Source organism: Rissa tridactyla, chromosome 3 (genome assembly GCF_028500815.1).
Source record: "Rissa tridactyla isolate bRisTri1 chromosome 3, bRisTri1.patW.cur.20221130, whole genome shotgun sequence".
In the NCBI taxonomy this organism is placed as follows: Eukaryota; Metazoa; Chordata; class Aves; order Charadriiformes; family Laridae; genus Rissa; species Rissa tridactyla.
Window position 1 is genome coordinate 104,297,059 of NC_071468.1, and position 13,788 is coordinate 104,310,846.

General features: G+C 40.9%; 1 protein-coding gene across 6 annotated transcripts in view; it reads right to left on the minus strand.

The window, feature by feature from the left end:
• Positions 1–13,788, minus strand: part of ARHGEF10 (Rho guanine nucleotide exchange factor 10) — a 118,835-nt gene that overhangs the window by 101,457 nt on the left and 3,590 nt on the right. For 4 of the 6 annotated variants that reach the window (XM_054195615.1, XM_054195616.1, XM_054195611.1 and 1 more), the window contains exon 2: positions 1,659–1,733. In XM_054195615.1, the coding sequence (XP_054051590.1) occupies positions 1,659–1,695 (37 nt within the window). In that variant the 5' untranslated portion in view covers positions 1,696–1,733. Of the gene's footprint in view, positions 1–1,658; positions 1,735–6,173; positions 6,222–13,788 lie in introns of those variants that run through there. The other 2 variants (XM_054195612.1, XM_054195613.1) reach the window with 2 other exon arrangements.

Here is a 13,788-nt window from a genome sequence, read left to right on the forward strand (position 1 = left end):
CCCTCGCAGCACAGCATTGCTTTGGAGATGGATTATCCAATAGAGACAGTTTCACAGTAACTGTCACTAAACAAAACAGAGCTAAATTCAGGGTCCTGACCACATGGATTAGGACAAAGACAGGAAAAGCATTTTTGCCAACAATAACCTCAGTGATATCTCGGAGCATAAATAAAAATGTCAACAATGCTGGCCAGAAATCTAACCCATTAAAAGCTGATTTCACAGCTTTCTGCTTCTTTCACATTCCCAATTTCCTAGGTAGTATTTAGTAACAGACCTTCATCTGTGACAGCGTCTAAGTCAGAGAGAAAGTAGTTTTGACCCAGGATGGCGATTTGCAAATTCCTAAGGAGTTATGGCCGAACAAGACTAAGATAAATCCTCTTTCATACTTAAATGACTTCATATACGTATAAGTTCTATGTGAACAATAAGTAAAATGTCCTATAAGCAAAAATGCCTCTTAATAATATACATATATTAATATATACATATATCAATGCATACAACACAGTGTAAATCCATACGTAAAAATGCTGTGTATTAGGGACAGTTCAAAAATTTATGGGAAAATCACGATCTATACAGGGTATACTAGCAACTTTACCAAAATAAGAACAGCTGCACTGGGTTCAACCACAGGTCTCCATAGCCCATGTCTCCATAAACTTGTGCTTTGGGATGATCAGAACAAGCGTATCGCTCTTATACTAAGAAATCTCCAAATACCAAAAGCCAAATCCTTTTAAGACTTAAAATACATAATACCAAGCACTACACAAAGGTGTGTTTAGAGGAAATTAAACAGGAAAACAGGGAAAATACCTAGCCATATTCTCTTACAGAGAACATAAATGCAGAAGGCAGTGACACAGTGTCTTTCTATGTGCTGTCTTTATGTCCTCCCATCCTGGACTATAGAAGCAGCCATACAGCTACCAGCATACAGCAGGCAAGGTGCACCAAGTGCTAACTTTACAGAACCAGCTCCATAGTCCAGCATACATCGTACTCTTCCATAGATCTCTGTTCTGACCACACAGATGTTCAGCTGTGCATGCTTCCCCTCTCCTTCCCATGGGGATGCACACTGGCTAGACAACTGCAGCATCAGAAGGTCCTTCAGCTACAGCCCTCAGCAGACATTGCCCAGATTAAGTATGCTTGGTGGAAGAAGCACATGCCCTAACAGAAAACAACTCATCCCTCTCTGTCCTCTCGATTCAGACTCCAAATCTGTCCAGGCATTTGAGGCATTGGTCCCAATGTCCTGCCTGTGCCACAGGCTTCACTTGGTTTTTTTCCCTCTACGGGGCACCATATGCGTGAACACCTGAGGTTGCCAGAGCACATGATGAAGATATGATGATACGGTCTACACAAAGCTGCCTTAGAAAACGCATATTTTCAGATTTGGACTGTAAAGACCAATTGCTCCCCAGGTTTCTTCCCGTCATGCTCTCGCAACACCAGCGAGCAGGGTCCAAGAATAAGACAGGGTAGATGGCAGGAGTTCATGTTTCAGCAAAATACCACTGGGACCAAGTCTTAAGGTAATATGGGGAAAAGGAGTGTTGAGGAGGTAAAAACACTTTTGGAAATATAATCAAATTGTTACAACAAAATTGGCTTAAAACTCAAATTATTTCAATTACCTTCTGGTGGTGGGGGAGGAAATTCCTCTGTGTCCATCCTAGTGTATCCACTGCGCCTTTAGCAGACTGAAAAACCCTGCAAAAACGAAGGGAACATGTTTTGCAGATGAACATAATTTCCAAATACTGAGACACTCCTTTTCAATTTGGCCAAGCTCATACCTATTAGCTAATACCATTATGGAAGAGAGGAAATGTGCCTGGCTTCTTGCTTCAAAATACATCTAGTCCAAATTTTTATGTACACAGCCCTCAGTATCAGAGCCAACTTTTGTAATGATCTCAATAAGGCAGCTGAGGAAAGATGAAGTTTTCAAACTCTTTGGTACTCTGCAGCTCCCACCGTGACAATCACAAGCAGATCACTAAAACATGTTATTTCAATGCCTGTTTGGAGTATATATTCTGTTTCAAAATCTTCATGAAGGGGGATAAAAATTCTAGGAAGTGCATCAGTTTTAATGATGCTTTTCTCCATTTGGCAATCAGAAATCACGAGTTTTCACTACACACTTTATATAGTTTCTTCTTTTCTTTTTCTTTGGCAATCTTAAAAACTCTGCTTTAGCCCCTTTACTTCCACCTCTCCTGCGTAGAGTGAAGTACGAGGAAGCAGTCTTCTGACCACCTTTCTCTTTCCTCCTCTTTCTCAAATGCCATTGGTCTCACATTTTAAGGCAAAGAATAAACCTAGAAAGCATTCCCATACTTTGGTCCTGAATACACACTGGGAGAGAGCAAATCCCAGAACCCATGAAGAAATTTTCCTTCCTTCTCCATAACAGTACTTAATAGTGATATTCCAGTATCATCTGGAAGGGAAAAACTGGACACGTTGTGCTGAGCAATTCATACACTCTGCCCCAAACCCATTTTCACTCTAACTCAAGAGACAGGATATCAAAAAGAAAGATTTCAGATCAAGGCTGAGGAGGAAAATTAAGTTTCCAGAAGCCACACAGGACAGTGGAAGACCCAATGCTAAATTTCCTGTCCTGCTCTTGAGTAGCCCATAGGCGTTAATTTCAAGACACTACCATTTCTGTTTGAAACACCACGCAAAACAGCTCAAGCTCTTGGTAAATCTCCATAGCTGAAGTATGAAAAGAGTAAGTTGAAGGAGATAGCAAATTCAAGGTACAGTGGAGAAATAATAAACTGAATGAATCAGGACACACAGGTCAAATCAATTGCCACTTACGGAAGAGGTGGCAGTGAATCCAAGGGAGTGCCTCAAAAAAGTACCCAGCCTTCAGAGGTACCAGGCAATTTACCTCCCTGACACCCTGACAACAGCTATGCAAGGGCAACTCGTCAGGACAGATGTGCCAGGAAAGATAACAACCCCGGTAGCACAAGATCCTCATATGATGAGGCAAAACAACTTGCATATTCTAAGCATTCAAAATCCCCTTTTAAATTGTCTTAAGCTTTGGTAATTCTTGATTCAAATCCTAGACAAAAACAAGTAGCTTCAGAACCAAGGCTCAGAAAGGACTCACACACACATGCAGCAACTGTCTACAGCACACAAAATACTCCATTATGTGCTTCCACTATACAGTGTTCCTTCTAAAGCCTCTCTCTACAACATATATCCGCAGAGCTCTAAGGCATGTTCCTGTGTACAAATGTCTGGAATGCATCTTGCCACACCAAAACTGTCAGCCAAAATGAGGGGAAATTATGGTTTGAAGAAAAGGCTATTTTTCTTTCTTTTACAGTTGAATCATCACTGAAATATAGATTTTCAAGTGTGAAACACACAATAACCGGCAAACCTCCAAAATTTAGTCTGAGCACCTCTTCCAAATACATCCTTAAGACAGTAGCTAAAAGGCCTTCTGAATATTCTTTTTATTTAAACATACAATGTAAGTTTTTAAACACCTCTGGAAGTTAACTTCAACAACAATTTTAAGAAACAGTTTCTTCCTCACAAGCAAATACCAACAATTAAAACGCAGAGCTGAGCTATGGAAGTTTTCAGCTTGTTTTCTGTTGTGATCTAGCTCACAGTGACATGCTTCGAATTACACAAGGATTGTGTCGAGGAAGGACACAGACCCAGTGTTAGAGCCCTTGCCACTGACCTGCTTGCTCCCATCTGAACAGTGCCGTTATTCACAAGAAGATAGATACACTTTCTCACTTAAGAATGCCTTAGGGGTTGACTTATACATGGCATTAATTCATCTTGAAGTTCCACAGATTTTTCTCTACTTTTTAGATTCTGAGAAAAACATTGCAGGAGCAAAGAGAGCTTGTGTATGGTACCTTCCAGTAATACCCTCCATAAAAATAAAATAATTGCCATTCTATGTAGCAGATGGCACGTTCATGTAACAACCTCTAGCAGCACCATGTTACAGAGATGTTTTTCACTCTTCTGTTGAGAGGCAGGGGAACTAACTCAAGTCAAAGATGTTTAAATCAAGATTAAGTCAGGTGATTTAATTCGGCAACCAGCATAGGGCACAGTGCATTGGTAGCTCAAGTGGTGCCTCCATTGATTCTGCTGCTAACAGAGTTACACGCCACACAGGATACACATGCGTTCAAACAACCATCATGGAAATCACAGCTCAAATGATGCTGAAAGGGACCTCTGAATGTTCTCTCATACACGTAGGACAGGTGTCTTCAAAATTAGATCAGGTTGCTCAGGGCCTTTTCCACCCAAGTTCTGAAGCCCCCCCCGAAGGTGGAGGTTTCACCACCTTCAGGGGCAGCCTCCTCCTGTGCTTAACCAGCCCCCCCCCAGGAAGAGTTTTTTCCCTTATGCCCAGCTGGAACTACCCTCGCAGCAGCTTTCGGCCATTGCCTCTCACTGTCCTGCTGTGCACCTCTGAAAAAACCCTGGCTCCGTCTTCTCTCCAACCCCGCCTTAGGGAACAGAGGGCTGCAATTCAATTCCCCTCAGTCCTTTCTTCTCACAAGGACACAAAGCTGGTTCCCTCAGCCTCTCCTGACCTGTTCCCACCCCCAACCACGGCAGTGGCCTTCGTTGGACTCACTCCAGTTTGCCACTCCCTCCCTTACACTGGGCCCCACACCAAACACTGTATTCCAGATGCAACATCATGACCACTGAGTATATATTATGTAGTTTAACATAAAACTATTTAAGAAACCAAAAAACTATGTGCTTTTAAGACACAGAATACCAAAATTTTGTTCCAAAGGTATTTAAAAATTCCAATTGGGAAAAAAAATAACCTATCAAAAGTGAAATACATAAGCTATTATATTCATGCATATTACATTATAAAATTATGAATCTAAACAATTGAACTGCCCTGATGTACTGGACATAGCGGCCTTCCAGTACCTAAAGGGAGCCTACAGAAAAGCTGGGGAGAGACTCTTCATCAGGGAGTGGAGCAATAGGACGAGTGGCAACAGTTTCAAACTGAAAGAGCGGAAATTTAGATTAGATATCAGGAAGAAATTCTTTACTGAGAGTGTGGTGAGGCACTGGAGCAGGTTGCCCAGAGAAGCTGTGGATGCCCCATCCCTGGAAGTGTTCAAGGCCAGGCTGGATGGGGCTTTGAGCAGCCTGGTCTAGTGGGAGGTGTCCCTGCCCATGGCAGGGGGGTTGGAACTAGATGTTCTTTAATGTCCCTTCCAAATCTAACCATTCTGTGATTCCATGACATGACACAAAGGTTATCAAGATACGGAGCTTTTCTCCCCTTATAAAACTGATGTCTCAAACACAGTATAACCTCTAGTTAATGACTCAAACTGCTCCCTTCCAGGCTCCACAGCAATCACAGAAACACAGGGAGAAACAGCAACTCTTGAAGTGGCCTACCCCAAAGATCTCCCATTGGCTTCCAGCTGACCGACTCAGTGCTCACCACCTTCTTTCCTTCAGCTGAGGGTAAAGAGGTAGCAGTGGCTGGTGTGGACCACGGTGGTGGTCTACAGATTGCCGGTGGTGGTCTACAGATTGCCTCCTTCCTTTCCATCTCTTCCTCCACATTTCCCATATGTACACAACGCACAGGCAATGCCAAGAGAGGCGCCAAGGAGCTCCCAGACACTTTTATGAGAGGCAGGTGACCCATTCTGGCCCTCACTTCCCCTGTCTGCTTCTTGCTGTTTTCCCCTGATCCTTTCCTGTCAAACTGTTAGGAGGAACAGGCAGCTCTTATTCATATTTACTGACTGGAAGAGGAAAGACAGCTTTCCAACTTTGCAAGTTCCCAGTTTAATTGTCTGCCTATAGCAGGTTAGTCATCGAACCAATCTATCTGAGCAAACCCACATCAAGAAAACATTCCAAGACTGAAAGACTACAGCAGTTAAAAAAACCCCTGATTTGTAGCAGGGCAGCATACTTTTATTCCAGCAGTTTAGCTAGTAACTTTCTAAGTTTGTATTTTGCATGTATTTTGAAAGAAAAAAAAATTCAGATCCCTTAATACACTGCAATATACTTAGGCCTCACCAAGTCTGTAAAGATTTCTAAGTCTTAAATCGATATTTAAGAAAATATAATTAAAGTACCACAACAAAATCAGATGCTCCTAGGCGATGTTTCTCATGCAGAGAAGTCCCATGCAGCGGAAGCAGTCACAGTCAGATCTCGAATGGCACTTGCACCAGAAACCAGAATTGGCCAGGTGTGAAATGATCCCCAAGGACAGCCCCCAGCACTAATTCCCAGAGTGCTGGAATGAACAATCTATAAGCAGCAGCTAAGGACTCTGGATTTGTCTAGTTTGGAGAAAAGGAGACTGAGGGGCGACCTCATTGCTCTCTACAGCTTCCTGAGGAGTGGACACAGAGAGGGAGGTGCTGAACTCTTCTTCCTGGTATCCAGGGACAGGACACATGGGAGTGGTTCCAACGTTGAGTCAAGGAAGGTTCAGACTAGATATTAGGAAACATTTCTTTACTCAGAGGGTGACCAAACACTGGAACAGGCTTCCTAGACAGGTCATTGATGCCTCAAGCCTGGCAGTGTTTAAGAGGCATTTGGACAATGCCCTTAATACCGTGCTTTAACTTTCAGTCAGCCCTGAAAGTAGTCAGGCAGTTGGACTAAATGATTACCATAGGTCCCTTCCAACTGAAATATTCTACTCTAGTACTTCAAGTTTTCCACCAAGAGCGTTCACCTTCATCCATGAAAGCTGGTATGGAAGGAGGTGGAAGTCTGCAGTGTCCCACAGCAGACCTTACAATCTCAGAGCACTAACACCTTTATAATAAAGGCCGGTGACCTGGCATCCATGAGACAAATTCTGATTCCATGGGAAACAGCCGTTTTACCAAAAAAACGAGTCACCTTTATACTTGTCCAAAGACTACAGAAGAAAGTCAGTGCTCCTCTCTGTGACTCAGTTTCCCCTCTCATTACCTCCAGTAACTCCTTCTGAAGTCAGAAGGCAACAGAAACAGGACCGATGCAGACCCAGCCAAGACAACAAGGCAGCACAGCGTTCATACCTGGTGGCACAGTACCCATGCCCTGAGCACCCAAGAGGCACACGCAGCCAAGTTGTCCAGCTCTACCACCCTAAGAACTGTAAAGGTGCCATTCCTTCTCGTTAAGGAGTGTGCACTATAACCGCAGCGACATCAGGATTCTTCATTCTTAATGGCGCGGAAAGAATGAGCCAGTGAGCATTTTTTAATAGAAAATAGAAAAGATGAAACGAGGAGATTGATTTCCAAGGAACTGTGACTCACGGAGAAAGCTTAGTGCAGGCAAGCTACAAAGCAACTTCTCTGAAAAAACCTGAAAGACTGAAAATTAAGTTAAAAAAAAATTTTTAAAAAACCCACAAACCTGTGAAGACAAAGCCCATGAATGTTTAAAATCCTCTTGTGTCCACATCACTTACTGAATATTGCTGCGTAATGCCTAATTGAGTCTTCTTCCACCTATAACTACAGAACTCCTGCTGGGAAGTAAATCTTGCTGAAATTTGATACATAGACTCTTTTGAGAGTGCAGAAAAGCAAGGAGAAAAAAGAATGTAGAAGAAAGAAGGTTAATTTCTTTTTTTTTTTTTTGAAGTACCTTAAGATGGCTCTGTTACACAGAAAAAATAAAAATGGATAGCAGAATTTGTTATCCATACAAGACTATTCCTAAGAAACACAGACTGTAGACTTTTTTGTTTTTTGAAAAAAAATGTTTTTATACTACAGTGGGAGTGAATGGAGCAGGCATTTATATTATGAAAGCTTACCATCACATGCTGTAAGCCATAGGAGGAGGCTGTATCGAGACTGGATCATTATTTCTTTTAATGTATATTTGGTTCTATTAATAGCTAACAGTTCTACACTGTACTAATTTTATTCTTAAATTTATCGAAGAAAATTACCTAAATCATAAGCAATGGAATAATAAGGAACTGCATAGGTTCAAGTAGAAAATAAATATGAAGCCCAGTTCCTGGCTCAGTTAAATCTGGGGAAATTCTACTACCAGCTGCAACACAAACAAGGTCAGATCCGCAGAGATGCACATTTTTCAGACTGCATGTAGAATCCACTTCCCCAAAAAATACTTCACTTCTTTTTCTGCCACCCTTTCTTGCACCAAGTAGTGTCCTGCTAAAAGCTAGAGAACAACACGGCAGCCAGCCCTGAAAGAGCAGCAATCTACAGAGACACCCTGAGAACATGGCTGAAGATTGGTATTCTGATTCTCCTTTTTAAAGGATATTATTTACAACCTATTTACAACCTTCACCTACAGCAGACTCCTGCCCAGTACATCACCTGCGGGAGAGCAAAAGAGGAAGAAAGCAAAGACTGCATTTGCAGATTTGTCTCAGGGCTCCGATCCACAGTGCAAGCAGAAAGCATTATGCATTTTTTAATATTTATATTCTTCCCCTCTAAGGGCAGATTATTCTTGCAAGGCAAAATACAGAATCACTGATTCATAGACCTGGTCAGGTTGGCAGGTATCTTAGGAGTCATGTAGTCCAACCTGCTGCTCAAAGCCAGGTCACCTATCAGGTGAGACCAGGCTGCTTTATCTGCTGGGATCCTGAAAACCTCCAAAGACAGAGACTGCACAACCCTGCCAGGCAACCTGTTCTCCTGCTTAGTTGTCCTCCTAGAGAAAAATATTGCCCTTATACCTGGTTAGAACCACCCTTACTTCAGTTTATGACCATTGCCTGTTGTCCTGCCACCTTCTTGATAACCTGCCAGCAGATGGGGGCAGGCTGCCATTAGGCCCCCATGAAGCATCTCTTCTCCAGGCTGGCCAAGTCCATGTCTCTCAGCCTCTCTCCTCCAGGGCAGTGCTGCAGCTCCCTGACACCGTGGTGGCCTCGTGCTGAACTTGCTCCAGTTTATCCACATCTTTCTCGAACTGGGGCGGGGAGGGGTGTGGACGTAAAGCTGGATGCAATACCCTAGGTGTGGTCTGACAAGCCCTGAGTGAAGGGCAACCCTTCCCTTCGAAGGAGCTCTTCCTTCGCACGTGCACAACCTTGCCCTCATCCTTGCTGAATATCAGAAAGTTCCTGCCAGCCAGCTCCTCCAACCTGCTCAGGTCCCTCTGAATGCTAGCCCTGATGTCAAGCACATCCACTGCTCACCCCTAACCCCAGTATGGCATCATCTGCAAACTTCATGAACTAGGGCTGGTCGCCTCCCAAGTCACATATAACATTCAACAGGGCATGTCCTACAACAGACAGCTGGAGCACTCCACTGGTTACTAGCCTCCAGATAAGCCAACTAGCCACCTCCAAACCCAACTATCCCACCAGTTTTTCACCCATCTAGCAGTACACCCACCCTGAACATAATGACATTCTGTAAAAGACCTTGCTGAACTCAACACAAACATATGATTTTATTAAGCTCTGTAGCACTACACTTAATTTACAGACGGGAAAGGCAAGACCTACAAATACTGAAGGACTGAAAGCGAGTATGGGTAAAAAAATTATTAAAATGAGCGAAGGCAACAGGTTCCCAAACACGCACGTAGGGCACCTGACTTTTAATGAATTAGCCTTTGCTCCTGCCTTTTGTGCCAGCAACTGTTTGAATACCCGAAGGAAAAAGAGGGGCATCACCCCAGGTTTTAGAGGCCATCCCAGCAGCACTCGAGTGTACCATAAAAATTGCAAGCATCTAAAGAATTAAAAGTGCATGCTGGCATCACATACTTTTAGTCAGGACTGATTTGTTTGTTTGTTTTTGTGCCACACAAACTAGATGACTGTGTTGCTGGTTCAAGGCTACGGTCTTCCACGTCGCGCACCCAGGCAAAATAAAAATATATGAATACTAAGAGCATTTTTCATGATTGCAATCAAATTTAGAGCAAATTAAGTAACTTCATCTGGTAAAGTAAACTTATTTCTGAAATTTCCTCTTTTAAACATAACCTAAATCAGTCCCTTCCAATATTGGAGATCAAGTATTAACCTTAATTGGAAACATCCTCAGGGAGATTTCTATTTTTAAGCCAGAAAAGATGCTTGCATGATGCATTACACTTCAATTGTGATGTAAATCTATGTATGGTTTAGTTGCATACATATTATAATACACATGTAATTAGAATTATGATGCAGAGAATTTATATTTTTTTATATATAAAAAATGCACCAAAATAGTAATTCACTCTAGTAATTCTGATCAGCCTCACATCTCACACGTAAAATACAGCATTTTTGTCACAGGGAAACTTCCCCCTCTTGAAAACCATTTTGATTCCCCATCAAATCAAGTTCTTGGCTTCCAAAAAAAACCCCAAACACAAGAATCTTAGCTTCCAAAAAGAGAAAAATAAATAAATAGATAGGGGGGAGGGGAGGAGATATTTTTTATGGATACTGTCAACGAAGCATTTTTTTCTCCTCCAATTGTACTTAATCTGCACATCCACCCCAAAAGCAGAAAATACTGGTCAAACTTACACTAAATCCATGAGTCCTAGTTTTACCAAGCATAGGTTGTCTTTCAAGATACGGATGACAACTGATGAAAATTTCCATCAGAAGCTCTTTCCAATGATACAAGTGAAATGATACACTGACCTGAAGATTCAGTTCCTACTGCTTTCTGCAAACCTAGTCCTGACGGAGACACTTCTCCTAAACGTTTTCAATTTTGGGGTACTACCGTCCTTGGAAAAGTAACCACACTGTTTCTCATCGAGGACAACCCATCACAGACAATGAATGAGATCTGACGGTTACAAAAGTGTCCAACTGAACAAATTTATTTCACCTGATGAATTATTAAGAATATAAATACAGACTCTTGCTCCTGTGTTTCTGAAAAAAATATTTGGAGCAAAATATGGAAATACATTTCTAATCATAAATTAGAGTCATAATGCACGCTCTAGAAAAATAAAATAACACAAACTTCATTGATTTGTTTTTTAAAACACCGAAATATTATTCAAATAAATCAGAAATCAGGTAATGCAGCTGTTAAAACATCAGCTAAAGTAAGAAAGAAAAATAGTTATAGCACCTGCATGGAATAGCCCTCGTCTTCAAAACATGTATAATGGAAGGCAGTTTCCCGTGGAATTGTAAACTCTGCGTCTAGTCCTAACGCGAGCAGTCTTCACTCTTTCCTTGATTTGCAAATGACTGAGTAGACCCCTTCCTTCTCCAGCTTCTTTAGTTCAAAAGCAAAGCTTTAAAGACTCAAATTAGCCAGCCCATGGTTTGCAACAGCAATGAATATTACGTATAAATTTCTAAAAGAATACCGAGGATGTGACACTGAATGCTTCAAAATGTTAAAAAATACAAAGTCAAGTGCCATAAGCTCAAGACTCACTGCGGTCCTAGCAGGAGACCTAGATATTGCTATTTACTTCCCAATAACTCAAGATCACATTTTACAGATGAGGAAATAATGTTAATGCTTTCTTGAAACTTCTAGATGTATATTCTGTAACTCTAAGGAGGGGAAAAAAATTCGTGTGATTTCCGTAATCTATTTGAAAGCATTTCTAGAAAAGAGATTACAGAACAGAAGTGAGTGTGAATGTTTGACCTTGAGCTTGGATCCTAATAGACTGTATTCACGGTTCAGTCCCAAGTAACAAGTATTGTACGGTACAGTAAGTCACTGGAACAGATTTTCACGAGATAATGCCCCTATTCAGCACCACGTAAGTAGAACAATTTATTTTGCTCTGGTGAACTGCTTCACCCACGCATTTGACATTAAGCTTCAGGCTTCCTGACTGAGCAGCGAACATGTAGGACATGAATCAATGATATGCAGTTATGCACCACTTCCCACAGTCTTGCTGATTCAGGCAATTCAGAATAAACTATGAATCAAGTTTTTGATCTAAAAACACAAGTTCGAAAACATATTTTTCAAATCCTGTTTAGTATTACTTGTCATCATTCCCTTATAAACTACTTGTCCTTTTACAAGTCCCTGGTTTCAAAATAATCTGAAGTATTTTGATGCAACTAAAACTCAGATTCTCTACTGTAAGGAAACATCCAAGTGACTAAATTTCAAAAGATACTAATAATGCAGTAGTTTCCTTCCGCAGATATGTGACAGACCTTGAGCCCCAAGATTCTGCTCTCCGCAAACCACATACGCACACAATGACATTACTGAGAAAGAGGTGCAAATAGAGTATTAGGACATAGTTGTATAGGTCCATAATAAGAATTTTCATTTATCTTGCTCATGTATCTCCCCTCCTCATCATAAAGAGCGCTTCCCCCTGATAACATGCCTGCAGTCTCCCAAAGTAATCCTCAGCCTTCAGTTTATGAATCCCTGATAATTTCCAAGCACCCAGGCTTACAGCTTTTCCACTCTTCAAACTAGTAGATTCAGAAACAAATTTACCAATGTTAACTTTCCACTAACAGACATAGTAACAAGAAAGACTCTGTACAAACAGGAACAGGAGTGGAAAAAAATACCTGTAACGAATGCTGATTTTGACAAAAGATCTTGGATATGAAAAATGCCTCGCTTGCTTTTGGAGAATATATACGAAATGAAAGACTAATTCATGCCGCTATCAATGAAGCCTCATTTATTGCCCTGTTGTAACATACAAAACGTTCAAAAAGTAAGACGTGCTTGACAATCACGTTCAGTGTGTTTGATTTTACGCTGTAACTCCATAGGAAGTTTCTCTAAGGGACAACTGCTGCAATAGATATTCCACGTGAAGCATCTGAGGATAGTACAGAAATGCACTTGAGGCTCAAAAAACCATCAGGAAGCTGAACTTACGGAAAGACAGTTTCAAAAATGACTTTAATTTAGAGGCCATAAGACAATTGCCCGTGACATACCTTCTACGCTTCTAAACTAAAACTGTAAAATGGAAAGACATAATTAAAGAAAAAGAAAAAAGTAAAACAGAAGTCACTTTACAGAAGCAGAAAGAAAATTATCCCGCATACGTAAAAATAAAGAAAATAAGTACTACACGCTGCTCATTTCTCCATCACATACAAAACTGAGAGCAATGTAGTATTATAGATGCATGAATAAACTGACTGCAGCTCTGCACAATATATAAATTTTAATCCAAAATTCTGAATCAAAATTACTCCTCCTCCTCCTGGATTGCAGGATTTCTTTCCTGGCTTCTTCAGAAATAGACTAAAGTTTGTAAATTTTCTACAACAGATTCTAAAAATAATCTCTACTTTATATAGAAGCAGTTAATAGACTTCCTGTTTTACCAATGAGTAATGCAATATTCCCAGTCGCATTAAATTCCATGAACAATTATGAAGTTTGACAATAGCCCTCCAGGTTTTAGACAGGCTTGTTGTCTTCCTTCAAATGTTTATAAACTATGCACAGACTCCTAAACAGCTCAGAATCAACAGAGAAACTCCTCTGGTGTTGAGATTTTTTCATATCATATTTATTAATGTTAAGACTAAATACTCTCAACTGTAAAAGAAATGGAAAACAAGAGACAATCCCTCCCCAGCAGCAAGCAGCAGTGTCCCAGCAAAAAGAGGAAAAAAAAAAGAGTACATATAAAATAACAACCAAGAAAACAAACAGAAAAACAAAGAAAAAGCTCCGTTAAGAAGAGAAACTTAAATAGAAAGACATTAAAAAACTCCAAAAGCATTTAAAAAAAAGCTGTGATATCCAACATTAAAAA